Raw genomic sequence first — 18,497 nt, 5'->3', positions numbered from 1 at the left:
CATACAGTAAAGGTCAGCCACACATACCCTCACATATAGGTTTTACAGGGGTTCATATAGGGAAAACAACTACAGGGGTGGAGGTGAAGCACCCTCTCCTCGATCCTCTGCCATTGTCTCTAAACAGTGACACAGACCAGCTTTCCTTTAATTGCCAAACACCTGTAGGAGGGCGTCTTTAGTTATTTCTCCAAAATTGCCAGCAAACTAAAACAGATCAATGGGTGTTGGATATTATCCAACATGGTTACTGCCTGGAGTTCAGTTACACACCTCCAAACATCCTACCTCGCCATCACAAACATTCACTGGATCACATCACTCTCCTCAAACAAGAAGTACAGTCTTCTCACCCCCTTACAGGTACAGCCTTAACTGGGGGCCATAATCAATATACAGCTAGGCATAGTTTTCCCAAATACAGTAAGAATACAGAACTTTCAAACACAGCTTCTTCACTTTCCCCCCCAATCAACAAGTCACAGTCAAGTTGATCATGAGACTTCTGGAAATGATGGCTCCTTGCATTGCAATTGTGCCACGTTCATGTCTTCACATGCGCCCGTTGTAGGAATGTCTTATCACACCAATGGTCTCAGGCACAGGGTCATTTATAGAATCTAGTGTTGGTAGATGCACCTTTCGCTCTCTGCAGCAGCTAACAAAAAGCCTCTTGAAATGGTGGCCACTTCTGGGCCCTGTTCCACAGGTCATTCTGACAATGGATGCTTCCCAGAAGCAATGGTGTCTCACTTCTAAGACCTCACAATACAGGGTCTTTGGGATCATACTCAGACTTTTGCACATCAACTATCTAGAGTTGCTAGTGGTTTATCTAGCACTTGCGGCCTTTGTTTTGCATCTCATCAACAAATTAGTCCTCATCTGCACAGACAACATGACAACCATTTTTTAATCTGCAGAAACGGGGGCACACTCACTGCAGTTGCCTTGCACAGACAATTTGGCACTGGGCTGGTAGCCACAACATTTACCCATTAGCGGAACACCTTCAATGGTCACACAACAATTTTGTCGGCCTCCTCAGCAGGATGCGGCAAGAAGTCTACGAGTGAGAACTCCACCCCAGAGTCCTCCAACCCTACTTCCAGACATAGATTTATTCGCAACAAAGGAAAACGCAAAATGCCCAAACTTTGTTGCCAGGTTCCCATACCCTCAATCCAAGGGCGATGCTCTATGGATGAACTGGTCAGGGATATTTGCGTGTGCTTTTTCACCTCTCCCTCTCCTTCCTTATATGGTTTGGTAGCTCAGGCAAACTTCTCTCACACTAATCCTAGTGGCACCCACATGGGCAAGACAACCATGGTTCACCACTATACTGGTCCTATCAGTAGCACCACACTAGAAGCTTTCCCTTGACCTTCTCACTCAGAGCCAAGGTCAGATCAGGCACCCAAGTCCCAAGGAGTTGAATTTTGCAATTTGGCTCCTGAAGTCATAGAATTTGGGTATTTAAATCTACCTCAAGAGTATATGGGCATTGTTAAAGAAGCATGCAGGCCAACCACTACAGCATGTTATGCAGCAAAGTGGAGAAGCTTTGTTCACTATTTCATTTCTAAAAACTGGGTGTTTGTACAAAATATCCCTTTGTAACTTCTCTATTTGCAAAACGCATACCTGCCATATACCTCTGTAAGATTACATTTAACAGCCATAGCTGCTTTTCTGCAGAACAGACAGAATTCTTCTCTTTTTAAAATCCCAGTCATAAAGGCTTTTATGGAAGGACTAAAAAGAGCGATACCGCCATGTAAAGAAATGGCTCCCTGTTGCAGTTACCCCACACTTTTTGCCTGATACTGATGCTGACTTGACTGAGAAGTGTGTTGGGACCCTGCTAACCAGGCCCCAGCACCAGTGTTCTTTCACCTAAAATGTACCATTGTCTCCAACTGGCACAACCCTGGCACCCAGGTAAGTCCCTTGTAACTGGTACCCCTGGTACCAAGGGCCCTGATGCCAGGGAAGGTCTCTAAGGGCTGCAGCATGTCTTATGCCACCCTAGGGATCCCTCACTCAGCACAGACACACTGCTTGCCAGCTTGTGTGTGCTGGTGGGGAGAAAATGACTAAGTCGACATGGCACTCCCCTCAGGGTGCCATGCCAACCTCACACTGCCTATGGCATAGGTAAGTCACCCCTCTAACAGGCCTTATAGCCCTAAGGCAGGGTGCACTATACCACAGGTGAGGGCATAGGTGCATGAGCACTATGCCCCTACAGTGTCTAAGCAAAACCTTAGACATTGTAAGTGCAGGGTAGCCATAAGAGTATATGGTCTGGGAGTCTGTCAAAAACGAACTCCACAGCTCCATAAAGGCTACACTGAACACTGGAAAGTTTGGTATCAAACTTCTCAGAATAATAAACCCACACTGATGCCAGTGTTGGATTTATTAAAAAATGCACACAGAGGGTATCTTAGAGATGCCCCCTGTATTTTACCCAATTGTTCAGTGTAGGACCGACTGGTCTGTGCCAGCCTGCTGCTGAGAGACGAGTTTCTGACCCCATGTGGTGAGGGCCTTTGTGCTCTCTGAGGACAGAAACAAAAGCCTGATCTGGGTGGAGGTGCTTCACACCTCCCCCCTGCAGGAACTGTAACACCTAGCAGTGAGCCTCAAAGGCTCAGGCTTTGTGTTACAATGCCCCAGGGCACTCCAGCTAGTGGAGATGCCCGCCCCCTGGACACAGCCCCCACTTTTGGCAGCAAGTCCAGGAGAGATAATGAGAAAAACAAGGAGGAGTCACTGGCCAGTCAGGACAGCCCCTAAGGTGTCCTGAGCTGAGGTGACTCTAACTTTTAGAAATCCTCCATCTTGCAGATGGAGGATTCCCCCAATAGGATTAGGGACGTGCCCCCCTCCCCTCAGGGAGGAGGCACAAAGAGGGTGTAGCCACCGTCAGGGCTAGTAGCCATTGGCTACTAACCCCCCCAGACCTAAGCACACCCCTAAATTGAGTATTTAGGGGCTCTCAGAACACAGCAAGATAGATTCCTGCAACCTAAGAAGAAGAGGACTGCTAAGCTGAAAAACCCTGCAGAGAAGACGGAGACACCAACTGCTTTGGCCCCAGCTCTACCGGCCTGTCTCCCCCACTTCTAAAGACACTGCTCCAGCGACGCTTTCCCCAGGGACCAGCGACCTCTGAATCCTCAGAGGACTGCCCTGCTCTAGAAGGACCAAGAACTCCTGAGGACAGCGGCCCTGTTCACCAAAGAAACAACTTTGAATCAAAGAAGCAACTTTGAAACAACTTGCGTTTCCCGCCGGAAGCGTGAGACTTGACACTCTGCACCCGACGCCCCCGGCTCGACTTGTGGAGAGCAAACACTTCAGGGAGGACTCCCCGGCGACTGCGAGACCGTGAGTAGCCAGAGTTGCCCCCACTTAGCCCCCACAGCGATGCCTGCAGAGGGAATCCCGAGGCTCCCCCTGACCGCGACCTGCTTTTCAGATCCCGATGCCTGGTAAAGACTCTGCGCCCCCAGGACCTGAAGGATCCGAACTCCAGTGCAGGAGGGACCCCCAGGAGGCCCTCTCCCTTGCCCAGGTGGTGGCTACCCCGAGGAGCCCCCCCCCCCTTGCCTGCCTGCATCACTGAAGAGACCCCTTGGTCTCCTATTGATTTCAATTACAAACCCGACGCTTGTTTGCACACTGCACCCGGCCGCCCCCGTTTCGCTGAGGGTGTACTTTCTATGCTAACTTGTGTTCCCCCCCCCCCCCCGGTGCCCTACAAAACCCCCCCGGTCTGCCCTCCGAAGACGCGGGTACTTACCTGCTGGCAGACTGGAACCGGGGCACCCCCTTCTCCATTGAAGCCTATGCGTTTTGGGCACCACTTTGACCTCTGCACCTGACCGGCCCTGAGCTGCTGGTGTGGTAACTTTGGGGTTGCTCTGAACCCCCAACGGTGGGCTACCTTGGACCCAAACTTGAACCCTGTAGGTGGTTTACTTACCTGCAAACACTAACAAATTCTTACTCCCCCTAGGAACTGTGAAAATTGCACTAAGTGTCTAGTTTTAAAATAGCTTTATGTGATTTATGTGAAAAGTGTATATGCTATTTTGATTATTCAAAGTTCCTAAAGTACCTACCTGCAATACCGTTCATTTGAAGTATTACATGTAAAATTTGAACCTGTGGTTCTTAAAATAAACTAAGAAAATATATTTTTTCTATACAAAAACCTATTGGCCTGGAATTGTCTCTGAGTGTGTGTTCCTCATCTATTGCTTGTGTATGTACAACAAATGCTTAACACTACTCCTTTGATAAGCCTACTGCTCGACCACACTACCACAAAATAGAGCATTAGTATTATCTCTTTTTGCCACTATCTTACCTCTAAGGGGAACCCTTGGACTCTGTGCATACTATTCCTTACTTTGAAATAGTGCATACAGGGCCAACTTCCTACATTGGTGGCAGCGTTGGGATACAAGACTTTGCATTTGCTAGACTACTCAGCCAATACCTGATCACACGACAAATTCCAAAAATTGTCATTAGAAACTGATTTTTGCAATTTGAGCTATTTTTCTAAATTTGTAAAAGTCCTGCTAGGGCCTTGTGTTAGTCCCTGTTAGCATTTCTTTTAGAGTTTAAAAGTTTTGTGAAAGTTTGAATTAAGTTCTAGAAATAGTTTTAGATTCTTAAAAAGTATTCCAACTTTTAGAAACATAATGTCTGGTGCAGAAGAGAATGTGATGGAACTCGACCTCACACCTTACCTCCATCTTAAGATGAGGGAGCTAAGGTCTCTCTGTAAAATAAAGAAAATCCCAGTTGGCTTAAGACCCTCCAAACAACAGCTCCAGGAGCTTTTGGCAGAGTTTGAAAAAGTCAACCCCTCTGAGGATGACCTCCCAGAGGAGGATGTTAGTGACTTGGAGGAGAATTCCCCCCTTCCAGTCCTAATTAGGGAGATCAGGGCCCCTCAAGCCCTGTCTCCAAATATAATAGTCAGAGATGCTGCTTCCCTCGCAGGAGGGTCCAGCACCTCTGTAATCACTGAGGAGAGCCTCGGTGAAGATGACCTCCTGTTAGCCAGGATGGCCAAAAGATTGGCTTTAGAGAAACAGCTCCTAGCCATAGAAAGGGAAAGACAAGAGATGGGTTTTGGTCCCATCCATGATGGCAGCAACATAAATAGGGTCAGAGATTCTCCTGACATGTTGAAAATCCCAAAAGGGATTGTAACTAAATATGAAGATGGTGATGACATCACCAAATGGTTCACAGCTTTTGAGAGGGCTTGTGCAACCAGAAAAGTAAACCGATCTCACTGGGGTGCTCTCCTTGGGAAATGTTCACTGGTAAGTGTAGGGATAGACTCCTCACACTCTCTGGAAAAGATGCAGAATCCTATGACCTCATGAAGGCTACCCTGATTGAGGGCTTTGGATTCTCCACTGAGGAGTATAGAATTAGGTTCAGGGGGGCTCAAACATCCTCGAGCCAGACCTGGGTTGATTTTGTTGACTACTCAGTAAAAACACTGGATGGTTGGGTAACTGGAAATGAAGTGCATGACCATGTTGGGCTTTATAATTTGTTTATGAAAGAACACATTTTAAGTAATTGCTTCAATGAAAAGTTGCATCAGTATCTGGTAGACCTAGGTCCAATTTCTCACCAAGAGTTGGGAAAGAAGGCAGACCACTAGGTCAAGACTAGGGTAACCAAAACTTCCACTGGGGGTGACCAAAAGAAAGGGGTTACAAAGCCTCCCCAGGAGAAAGTAGGTGACACTAGAAATAAAGAAAAAGAGTCCTCTGTAGGCCCCCAAAAACCAGACCAGGTGGGTGGGCCCCGAGACACAACCCAAAACAAAGGTGGGTACCAGGGTAAGAACTGGGATGCCACTAAGGCATGGTGCCAAAACTGTAGACAAGACAGGGCACCACACCAAGGACACTTCTTGTCCCAAAAACAAGCCCCCTAGCAAAATCCCAGGGGTGACCAGTGTAGCCATTGGGGATGACTCCTCAGATGAGGAGGTCTTCATAACCTTCAAATGGAAAAAGGGCCCAACAGGTGAGTTGGAGATTCCAGAGGGAAGTAGACACTTCCACTACCTACTGGTGAATGAATCCCAGCCACTGCCCTGAGAGACACTTGTGACAGTCACACTATTGTGCATGACAGGCTGTTGTTCTCAAACCAGTGCATCCCAGGTGAGACTGCCAGAGTAAGAGTTAGCCCAGACAGGGTCACTGATAGGCCTGTGGCTTTTGTGCCCATAGAAGTGGGTGGGACTTTTAGCTGGAGAAGGGTGGTAGTCAGTACAGACCTCCCCCTTGATTGTCTCCTTGGAAATGACTACCCAAAGGTTAGTCAGAGCCCAAGAGAGGAACTGGTTCAGGGCCAGTCCTCTCCCATGGACTCTGGAGGTGCTACCCCTGCAGTAACTGCAAGTAGGCCCCAGAAGAAAAAGAAAGGAAAACAGAGTAGGAAAGGTGGACAACCTTTAGCCAAGGTTCCAGCAATCCAAGGAGATTGTGCTCCAGTAGGGGAGAACTCCAAAAATGGCACTGGTAAAGTCCAACCTGACCCACAAGAAGTCCTGGCTAGCCAGGCAACTGTTAAACCTGAGTGGGTGGCTCCTCAGTTAACAGAAGAAAGAGTGGAAGAAGGGTGTTTATTGCAAGATGTAGTAACCCCCCACTCTTACACAGCAGACAGGCACCCTGAACACAAAGAAGTATGTAACTTAGTTGCTTCCCTTGCAGGTGAAGAGCTAAAGGTGTGGTTCTGGGCACTGACAGCTGTCAGTGGCCTCTGCTGGGTGTTAGCCTTTATGGCTGCACTATCCTTGGCATGGTGGTCTGACCCCATGCCAAATAGCAAGTTAGGTCCCCTGACCCTGTTGGTCATGGTGGGGTTACTCCAGCTCTGGGTAACCTCTTTGGGTAAGCTAGGGGTGACCCTGGCTAAGATAAGATTAGCAGAGGTGGATACCTCTAACCCCAAAATAGAGAGAATGGGTGGAGACATTAAAGACACAGACAAGAGGCAATTCAGACTAGGTCCTATAACTGTGGAAGTGGGTCAGTTCCCCAGAGTGAATGACCTGAACAGGAAGATGTAAGGCAGAGTAGGCCCTGCAACAAACCAGCCTATTTCCTCTTTGGTGTCCAGGCTGATTACAGCTACGACACCAGGCCTTTTTGGGATCAAAGTTTTTACCCTTGTATCCAAAAACAAAAATAGTAAAGAGTCTTCTTCAGGCCCCCAAAAACCTGCACAGGAGGGTGGGCCCAGAGCCTCTTCACAAAACAATTTTGGGTACAAGGGTAAAAACTTTGATCCCAAAAAGGCCTGGTGTCGTAGCTGTAATCAGCCTGGACACCAAACTGGAGACAAGGCCTGTCCCAAGAAAAGTACCACTTCTAACTCCACTCCAGCTAACACTGGAATGGCTAGTCTCCAAGTGGGATCAACAGTGTGCCCAGAGCAAATCAGATGTCACACTGAAGCTACATTAGTCTCTGAGGGTGGGGTGGATTTAGCCACACTGGCTGCCTGGCCTCCTAACATGCAAAAATACAGGCAGCAGCTCTTAATTAATGGGACAAGTGTAGAAGGCCTGAGGGATACAGGTGCCAGTGTCACCATGGTGACAGAGAAACTGGTTTCCCCTCGTCAATACCTGGCTGGACAAACTTATCCAGTCACCAACGCAGACAATCAGACTAAAGTACATCCCATGGCTATGGTAACTTTAGAGTGGGGAGAGGTCAATGGCCTGAAACAGGTGGTGGTCTCCTCAAATATCCCAGTAGACTGTTTGCTTGGAAATGACCTGGAGTCCTCAGCATGGGCTGAGGTAGAACTGAAAACCCATGCAGCCATGCTGGGTATCCCTGAACTGGTGTGTGTCAAGACAAGGGCACAGTGCAAGGCTCAGGGTGAAAAGGTAGAGTTGGAGCCTGGAAAAAGGACCCAGCCTACCAAGAGAAAAGGAAAGACAACTGGGAAACCAGCTGCAACACAACAACAAAAAGAGAACCTCTCTTCTCAGGAAGAAGTTCTGCCCTCTGAGGGAACTGAGCCTCTGGAGTTAGAACCTTATCAGGTTAAGCTCCTAGGCCCAGGGGGGCCCACAAGGGAGCAGTTGTGTAAGAGGCAAGAAACCTGTCCCTCTCTTGAAGGCCTTAGGCAGCAAGCTGCTGAAGAGTCCAATGGCAAGAAAACTGGAACACATAGGGTCTATTGGGAAGATGGACTCCTTTACACTGAGGCAAGAGATCCCAAACCTGGTGCCACTAGGAGAGTGGTAGTGCCTCAGGAGTTTAGAGAGTTCATACTGACCTTAGCCCATGATATTCCTCTTGCTGGGCATTTGGGACAAACCAAGACGTGGGAGAGACTAGTCAACCACTTCTATTGGCCCAACATGTCCCAGAAGGTCAAGGAGTTTTGTGTCTCCTGTACCACCTGTCAAGCCAGTGGTAAGACAGGTGGACACCCAAAGGCCCCCCTCATTCCACTTCCAGTGGTGGGGGTCCCCTTTGAAAGAGTGGGTGTGGACATAGTGGGTCCACTTGAACCTCCCACAGCCTCAGGGAACATGTACATACTAGTAGTAGTGGATCATGCTACTAGATACTCTGAAGCTATTCCCCTTAGGTCGACTACTGCCCCTGCAGTAGCCAAGACCCTCATTGGTAGTTTTACCAGAGTGGGTTTTCCTAAGGAGGTGGTGTCTGACAGAGGTACCAACTTCATGTCAGCATACCTGAAACACATGTGGAATGAGTGTGGAGTGACTTATAAATTTACTACACCATACCATCCACAAACTAATGGCCTTGTTGAGAGATTCAACAAGACATTCAAAGGCATGATCATGGGGCTCCCTGAAAAACTCAAAAGGAGATGGGATGTCCTCTTGCCATGTCTGCTTTTCGCTTACAGAGAGGTGCCTCAGAAGGGAGTAGGGTTCTCACCCTTTGAACTTCTGTTTGGCCACCCTGTAAGGGGACCACTAGCTCTTGTGAAAGAAGGCTGGGAGAGACCTCTTCATGAGCCTAAACAAGATATAGTGGACTATGTACTTGGCCTACGTTCAAGGATGGCAGAGTACATGGAAAAGGCAAGTAAAAACCTTGAGGCCAGCCAACAGCTCCAGAAGTTTTGGCATGACCAAAAGGCTGCAATGGTTGAATTTCAACAGGGCAGAAAGTCTGGGTTCTGGAGCCTGTGGCTCCCAGGGCACTTCAGGACAAATGGAGTGGCCCTTACCCAGTGCTAGAAAAGAAGAGTCAGGTCACCTACCTGGTGGACCTAGGCACTAGCAGGAGCCCCAAAAGGGTGATCCATGTGAACCGCCTTAAGCTCTTCCATGACAGGGCTGATGTGAATCTGTTGATGGTAACAGATGAGGACCAGGAAGCTGAGAGTGAACCTCTCCCTGATCTCCTCTCCACAAATCCTAAAGATGGCTCAGTTGATGGAGTGATCTTCTCAGACACCCTCTCTAGCCAACAGCAATCTGATTGTAGGAAGGTCCTGCAACAGTTTGCTGAGCTCTTTTCCCTAACTCCTGGTCAGACACACCTGTGTACCCATGATGTGGACACAGGAGACAGCATGCCTGTCAAAAACAAAATATTCAGACAGTCTGAACAAGTTAAGGAAAGCATCAAGGTGGAAGTCCACAATGCTGGAATTGGGAGTCATTGAGCACTCTGACAGCCCCTGGGCTAGCCCAGTGGTCTTAGTCCCCAAACCTCACACCAAAGATGGAAAGAGAGAGATGAGGTTTTGTGTGGACTACAGAGGACTTAATTCTGTCACCAAGACAGATGCCCATCCCATTCCAAGGGCCGATGAACTGATTGATAAATTAGGTGCAGCCAAATTCTTAAGTACCTTTGACTTATCAGCAGGGTACTGGCAAATCAAAATGGCACCTGGAGCAAAACAAAAGACAGCATTCTCCACACCTGATGGGCATTATCAGTTTACTGTTATGCCCTTTGGTTTAAAGAATGCCCCTGCCACCTTCCAAAGGTTGGTGAATCAAGTCCTTGCTGGCTTGGAGTCCTTTAGTGCAGCTTATCTTGACGATATTGCTGTCTTTAGCTCCAGCTGGCAGGATCACCTGGTCCACCTGAAGAAGGTTTTGAAGACCCTGCAATCAGCAGGCCTCTCTATCAAGGCATCTAAATGCCAGATAGGGCAGGGAACTGTGGTTTACTTGGGACACCTTGTAGGTGGAGGCCAAGTTCAGCCACTCCAGCCTAAGATCCAGACTATTCTGGACTGGGCAGCTCCAAAAACCCAGAATCAAGTCAGGGCATTCCTTGGCTTGACTGGGTACTACAGGAGGTTTGTTAAGGGATATGGATCCATAGTGACAGACCTCACAGAACTTACCTCCAAGAAAATGCCCAAGAAAGTAAACTGGACTGTAGAATGCCAACAGGCCTTTGACACCCTGAAACAAGCAATGTGCACAGCACTAGTTCTAAAAGCTCCAGATTACTCCAAGCAGTTCATTGTGCAGACAGATGCCTCTGAACATGGGATAGGGGCAGTTTTGTCCCAAACAAATGATGATGGCCTTGACCAGCCTGTTGCTTTCATTAGCAGGAGGTTACCCCCCAGGAACTGTAATAATGTAGGAAGTTGGCCCTGTATGCACTATTTCAAAGTAAGGAATAGTATGCACAGAGTCCAAGGGTTCCCCTTAAAGGTAAGATAGTGGCAAAAAGACATAATACTAATGCTCTATTTTGTGGTAGTGTGGTCGAGCAGTAGGCTTATCAAAGGAGTAGTGTTAAGCATTTGTTGTACATACACAAGCAATAAATGAGGAACACACACTCTGAGACAATTCCAGGCCAATAGGTTTTTGTATAGAAAAAATATATTTTCTTAGTTTATTTTAAGAACCACAGGTTCAAATTTTACATGTAATACTTCAAATGAACGGTATTGCAGGTAGGTACTTTAGGAACTTTGAATAATCAAAATAGCATATACACTTTTCACATAAATCACATAAAGCTATTTTAAAACTAGACAGTGCAATTTTCACAGTTCCTAGGGGGAGTAAGAATTTGTTAGTGTTTGCAGGTAAGTAAACCACCTACGGGGTTCAAGTTTGGGTCCAAGGTAGCCCACCGTTGGGGGTTCAGAGCAACCCCAAAGTTACCACACCAGCAGCTCAGGGCCGGTCAGGTGCAGAGGTCAAAGTGGTGCCCAAAACGCATAGGCTTCAATGGAGAAGGGGGTGCCCCGGTTCCAGTCTGCCAGCAGGTAAGTACCCGGGGCACCCCCTTCTCCATTGAAGCCTATTCGTTTTGGGCACCACTTTGACCTCTGCATCTGACCAGCCCTGAGCTGCTGGTGTGGTAACTTTGGGGTTGCTCTGTACCCCCAACGGTGGGCTACCTTGGACCCAAACTTGAACCCCGTAGGTGGTTTACTTACCTGCAAACACTAACAAACTCTTACTCCCCCTAGGAACTGTGAAAATTGCACTGTCTAGTTTTAAAATAGCTATATGTGATTTATGTGAAAAGTGTATATGCTATTTTGATTATTCAAAGTTCCTAAAATACCTACCTGCAATACCTTTCATTTGAAGTATTACATTTAAAATTTGAACCTGTGGTTCTGAAAATAAACTAAGAAAATATATTTTTTCTATACAAAAACCTATTGGCCTGGAATTGTCTCTGAGTGTGTGTTCCTCATTTATTGCTTGTGTATGTACAACAAATGCTTAACACTACTCCTTTGATAAGCCTACTGCTCGACCACACTACCACAAAATAGAGCATTAGTATTATCTCTTTTTGCCACTATCTTACCTCTAAGGGGAACCCTTGGACTCTGTGCATACTATTCCTTACTTTGAAATAGTGCATACAGGGCCAACTTCCTACACGCCAAGATTACCTCCAGTGACTTCTTGGAACTTTAATATAGCACTCAATAGACATATGGGCCTGCCTTTTGAACTACTGTATTCATGCCCTCTGCAGTTTTTCGTGGGAAGTAGCCCACTTAGTTGCAGTCACTTTTCCGAAACGTGTAAGTGAGCTCCATAACATTACAAGAACCTTCCAGATACATAAAGATAAGGTGGTTCTTCACACTAACCGAAGATTTCTACCAAAGACAGTATCTCAGTTCCATCTCAATTACTATTGAGTTGCAGTTTTTTTCTCAAAACCTGACTCATTTGCTGAAAGAGTTCTACACACTTTAGATGTGAAAAGAGCACTCATATTCTATATTGATAGAACAAAATCTTTCGGAAAGACAAAACATATTTTTGTTGCTTTTCCTAACCACATAAAGGTAATCCTATTACTAAATCCAGTAAAGCAAAATGGATGAATAAATAAATCCAAACTTGTTGTGCAAAATCTAAAAGGCTACTTCCTATTACCCCTAGAGCACATTCAACACGTAAGAAAGGTGCATGTATGGCATTTCTAGGTAACATATCTACAGCTGACATTTGTAATGCAGCTACATGGTCAACACCACACATGTTCACTAAACACTATTGTGTGGATGTTTTAGCAAGGCCAACTTAGGTCAGACAGTGCTGCATACTCTTTTTCACGGCACTGTAACACCCACAGGTTAGCCACCACTTCTTGAGAGAGACTGCTTTACAGTCTATGCAGAGCATGTGTATCTACAGCTACACCCGCCATCAAAGGAAATTGTTACTTTCCCAGTAAGCATCTGTTTGTGGCATGTAGTGCTGTAGATTCACATGCTCCCACCTGCTTCCCAAGACACCTGTGGCTGTTAGTCTTTTTGTATACATTATCATGCATGGTTATTTCACTTGCTTATCTTTTCACTACACTCCATACATTGCCGCCTGTGGGAAAACAATCTGAAGATGGAGTCACGGACCTTGCACATTTCCAGCAAGAGGAGGAGTCTTTCTACCTCGTGACTCAAAAGAGTTTTCAAACAAAAACAACTTGCAATCTTCTGAACACAACATTAGATGGTGGAAGTATTCAGAGCATGTGAATCTACAGTACTACATGCCACAAACTGATGCTTACTGGGTAAGTAACATTTCCCTTTTTGCCCAAGTGTAAAATGTGAAGCAAAACTTACAAACTGAAAATAAATGTGTTTTAACACAGTTTTGGGGAGGATTTTTAACTTGAATGCTGTATTTGTAATTCGGTTTGCCTCATTCACTTAACCATTAAAACTAGTAGGAAAGAAGAGAGTTGAGTGGAGGAGAAAGATTTTATGAACTTCCTAGTAAGGGAAATGTTATGCTTCAGTGGAACCGTGAATTAGTTTTAAAGATTGTAACAGCTTAGTGAAGTCTGAAGAGAGTAGAAGCATCATACCTAACAACGAACATTACAAACAATGATGACATAACTACGAACATAACAAAGAAAAAAGTCTTGCTGACCGCACAGTGTGCGTTTAGTGATAGTTCCCATGTGAGCTAAAGTAATTATATGAGCCAAGAGCAGTTTTTCAATCACCTGATAGGTTGAGCAACTGTACATTCCTTTTTTAAGTTTTGCCTGCACAGCGCTCGTGCTGTGCTTGTGAAATTTAATGTATTTAATTTAAATATCAAAATCGTCTAATATCCCACTCTCTTGCTTTCATTGGTTGCTGTGCTAGTCACTTACTTTTCCTCTGTTTCTATTGGCTGTCACGCTATTTTCTTCCATTTACCAATGCTTTTTTTCCTCGTGTGCTTGTGTGTTTGGTGTTCTCCACATCCCGAGGTCCAAGCACTGTGTACATCAACCTTGGTACTGCCCGGTGCCCCGGGGCAACACGCACTCACCAGTCCCACCCAGGCTGAAGCAGGCACCCACTCTAGTGCTCCCTTTTGGTTGAGGCCTGCGCAGCCGCTATTGTAGAACTTCTGTTATAAATGCAGGGTCACGTGGTCCTGGACATCCCCTGCCACTGCCCCATCACAGGCCATCTGAGAGACCTGTACTGGCTCCCAGTAAACTAGAGAATCACCTTCAAACTCATCACCAATGCTCACAAAGCACTGCACAACACATGACCAGAATACCTCAACAGATGGCTCTCCTACACCCCGACCCGGCATCTCCGCTCCGCTGACCTCGCCCTCGCAAACGTCCCACGCGTCTGCAGAACCACAACCGGCGGCAGATCATTCTTGCACTTCGCCGCCAAGACCTGGAGCACTCTTCCCACCCGCCAGCATCAGACCAAAGACCTTCTTACCTTCAGGAAACTTCTCAAGAGCTGGCTGTTCGAGCAGTAGAGGCACCTCTCCCCCTCCAACCCCGCACATCAGCGCCTTGAGACCTTCACGGGTGAGTAGTGTGCTTTACAAATTCCTGATTGATTGGCGTGAAAAGCAGGACCCGGTCTGTTTACTCTTTCTTCTATTTAATAGTCCTATTGCTCTGTTACATTTCATTGTATTCTGGGGCTCCACCTGATGTTTGGAGCGTGGTATCAATTAGCCATTTGAGCCTCCGATAGATCTCTCTCCCCGTTTCAGGTTCGTAATTAATAGTCTTCCTTGTGTTTCATTTCGGTGTTACTTCCAGTGTCACATTTTCCTGAGGTAATTAACCATACCCAGAATGAAGACGGCCTGCTCTTAGATGTGGCTTCCTAACTTATATTGCACACCTATTCACCAAACTACAACTAACAAAAACAAGAAAGCAAATATTGATCACATTGGCGAAACCTAATGCATTTACCAATGCTTGTTTACTAAGCAATCTGAAGAAGGCAGTATGAGACCAGTTTATTACCTTGCCGAGGCTACCTCTAGACTCCATCGTGCAGCTGATGTTTCTAGGTCTGATAGGAGGAAGAAGAAACATTGTTTTTGAAGTTGGTGGTAGTAGTGTGGTGTGCGTGTTGAAAATATGTGATATATATTAGCACTATTTTTAACCATTGCTGCTTGATTTCGGTGCTTGTACTCTAATTTGTTTTCTTGGACTAAGCATGACTAAAGTTATCATGTTTGTTCAGTTAAATACCGTATATGTTCAGAAATACACATGTATCCAGTCTTTATTATCCTAGCTGTCTTCATAAAAGCATAAAATTGACTCTCTTGAGCCTATTTGTTATTGTTTGGAGAGCATAAGAAGCTTCTCGTACTGGACCCACACTGCACCCTGTTGACTCTCCCTTCTTCAGGTTGTATGTATCCTTTGTGGTCCTGAAGTGGTCTTCTGATTGAGAGACTTCATCTTTATTATTTGCTCATTTTGCATGTCCTGCCTTTCATGTCGAATCCATTACTTCGAATATGACCCAGAACGTTTGACTTTGATGCTGACTTTTTTCTACTTTCAGAGGCATCACATTGGAGATCGAAGTCTTTCCCTATGCAACATGTTTTTAGATGAGATGGCAAAGCAAGCAAGAAATCTAATCACTGATATTTGCACAGAGCAGTGCACACTTAGTGACCAGGTAAGCGTTTTAAGGGATTCCCCACCTAGACTGTTGCTAGAGGTGGTTTGATATTTTTGTTTCTGAGCTGTGATAACACTCTGTTGTGCATGCGTTAAACCACTCAATAATTTTGCAAAATGTCACCCTCTTTGGAATGCAAAGCATATTTTGCTACTAGTGCAAATTAAATACATTTTTGCTATCCTCCTGTGCCTAAACTCCTGTCTTACAGTTGTTGCCCATGTCGAAATAAATCACCTCCCACTGGTACAAGAAGTTAGTACACATTTATTAAAAGTAAAAATAAAACAATCCGTGACCCACAAGATTGAGCATCATGTAGTCTCCCTGCTGTGGTGAGCATCTAAAGCTGAACCCCTTTCCCTCTAGGGCCAGGAGGGATTTATAAATGTACACACACACGCCACTAATAGGCAAAGGAATAAAACTGAAACAGTTTCCTCATAACAGTTGTACAGCGTTTCGCTGCCTCCAGTTGACCTTTTGAGGATGTACAAGAATGTAAACTATGATGACGCTAATCAAGCAATTTGTGAATCCTCACTTATTGCTGCCAGGCATGATAATGAGGCTTAATAGTTTATAAGTGGCACAGCTTGGTACTACTAAAGTTAACATGACCTGGCAGCATGGCATTGGCAATTACAGTAACACACACCTATTACACATACTTTCACCAAGTTCTGATATGTAAATATGCTGTGACACAGTACAGTAAGTGGCCCAAGTCGGGAAGCATGACGCTGATGAGCTGCTTCAAAACATTTACTTAGCAAAGAAGCAATAATAAGCTCCAAGAGAAATCCGTTTTAATTTTAAGTGGTTAAGCAACTGGCAAGGTAGAAAAGAGCAATTGTTTCACGTCCCTTAGTAGCTGTTAGATCAGTTCCGAAATCCTCTTTCAGACAACTTCAATGTTGACCTGGGCAACACAACATTGCTCATAAGCCTATATAGAAATGTAGAATCTCCAATGAATGTGTAAAAAAAGCACACTGCTTCAAATGCACTAAAAGTTAGCTTCTGTCTCACAGTCCCACAGCTGGAATACTGCCTTATCATTTGATTAGGGAACATCCCAGCATGTCTCTACACCTTCATGTTGGCGTGCAACAGACATGACTGGGTCCTTTCTTATCAAGGTGCCCGGCAGTACATTTCTTGTTTGTTACATTTTTTAGCTGTACCATTTTATTTACGTTTGTTATGTCTGCATTTGAACACAGAACTCCACAATCTTGTTATCCCTTCATGTATCACATTTAGATTTTAATAATGAAAGAAAGAGGGTGGTGCATGAATCCACTCTTGTTGTGGTTCTGGATGTTTGTCTCTGTACAGGAAATGCTTTTTTGCAAATTTATCTTAGTATCTCAAAACGACCCTCCACAGTCTGGATGGATGTAATTATTTATAGAGTGCTCAGCCGCCATACTTTAATCGTTCTACAGAACAAAGAATAAACACAAAATGCCCTTCACTTTTTATGATTCAAACAGCCAATGGTTGGGATGCAACAAACAGCTAAGCTTAAAGCTATTTCTGAACTTCTTTGTGGAGGTGGAGAGGCACAGTGTTCCTCATCTTTGTTGCAGAGATGGAAATAGCTCTGTCCTCAGTGTTCTGGACATCAGTATTTGAGCCAAGGCCATATTGGAGGTTCTATGGTCTTTGCTCAGTTTATGCTAACTAAATATGGATACTGTAAACTCAGACTGGTCAGTGAAGTGTCTTTTGTACAACATTACAGACCTTAACCATACTGTCTTATTTCTTTTGCAGTAGTGTAAAGGCCAAGGAGTGTTGGACATATGGTCCAATTTATTAGCCTAGCAAGCAACTAAGATGCAGAATTTTTGAATTGGCTGTAAAGGATTGATTACTGATTCATAGGCCTATAAGTAGATGCTATAGCCAGGGTCAGCAAAAGGTGCTGACTAAGGTAATATACAAATGCGGTTAATAAATTAAAGGATTCTTCACAGATTTGTAAGACCAAAAAACAAGTTTGCAGCAGAGAAGACCTTGTTTTCCAAGAATATCTGTGATCCCAAGTAAGGCATTGAGTTAGGCTGACTAAGTTTGGTACCCTTACGTGCACCTCAGGTGAGAGCAGTTTACACCAAACAATGAGATGTAAGGCGATTAAGGTCTTACAAGTGTTCAATTTTAGGAAGGTTGCTGAAGTACAACAGCCAGGCAGGAAAAATGTGTAAGCCTGAGAAGAGAAAAGGGGTAGTGCCATCAACTAGTAATTAAGTGTTGGAAATATCTAAGCCACTCTAAGACCTATCCCATACATCCAGTGCTCCGCCAGTCCCATTCATCTCTCGACTCAGCGAGTAGTTAGAAGGCTGCCAGCTCAAATCTTTCAGGTTTAAACCTGGCTCGGAAGAAGTGAAGTCCATTGTTTTCCAGGAATTTTTGAAGCATAACAGCCCTTTGTAGAATCTTGATGTTTAGATCAGGAGAGTGATAGGGTGAAATTTTTTAAGGTCTGTTTGATCGGAATTAGGTTTTTTTAAAGAGAAGAGTGACAATGGTCCCTTTGTTTCTGCTCCGAAAACCTTTCCTTAATGGAGGCGTTAAAAATCAGTAATAAGTTTCACCCATATAGCTTCTCCCTCTTTTTACAGAACCTTGGTAATCACAGCTCATTAGTTTGATCCCCAAAGCCTGTGGTCCAAGATGAAGTTTTAAAACAAACTTTTAGAACTTCTGTGGTGACAGCATTGTAATTCTGCCAAGGGGAATCTAGGGCCTAGGGAGCCAGCAGTGGATTCTAATCTGCAGCAGGTGAGATTTCCTCTTCTATTAAGAATCTGATATTATCTAGTTTCTGCCATATAAAGGTTTATGGGTGCTTACAGTTAGCCTTAGATGGCTGGATGGATGATTGCACTGTTAGATAGTTGTACTATTCATCCACGATTTTAAGTAGTTTTTGCCTTTTTTCTGCCAAGGAGATATGATTATTAAAGTGGTAGTTTTTCAGATTTACAGCTTTG

General features: G+C 45.1%; 1 protein-coding gene across 1 annotated transcript in view; it reads left to right on the top strand.

Moving 5' to 3' along the window:
* The window catches only part of NCKAP1 (NCK associated protein 1), a 906,912-nt gene that overhangs the window by 467,579 nt on the left and 420,836 nt on the right, over positions 1-18,497 (top strand). Inside the window, exon 18 of the mRNA XM_069225777.1 lies at positions 15,367-15,486. Coding sequence (XP_069081878.1) covers positions 15,367-15,486 — 120 coding nt within the window. The remainder of the gene's footprint in view (positions 1-15,366; positions 15,487-18,497) is intronic.

Source organism: Pleurodeles waltl, chromosome 3_1, assembly GCF_031143425.1.
Source record: "Pleurodeles waltl isolate 20211129_DDA chromosome 3_1, aPleWal1.hap1.20221129, whole genome shotgun sequence".
In the NCBI taxonomy this organism is placed as follows: domain Eukaryota; kingdom Metazoa; phylum Chordata; class Amphibia; order Caudata; family Salamandridae; genus Pleurodeles; species Pleurodeles waltl.
The sequence above is the reverse complement of the archived record's forward strand: the minus strand, read 5'-3'. Positions and strand labels throughout refer to the sequence as shown.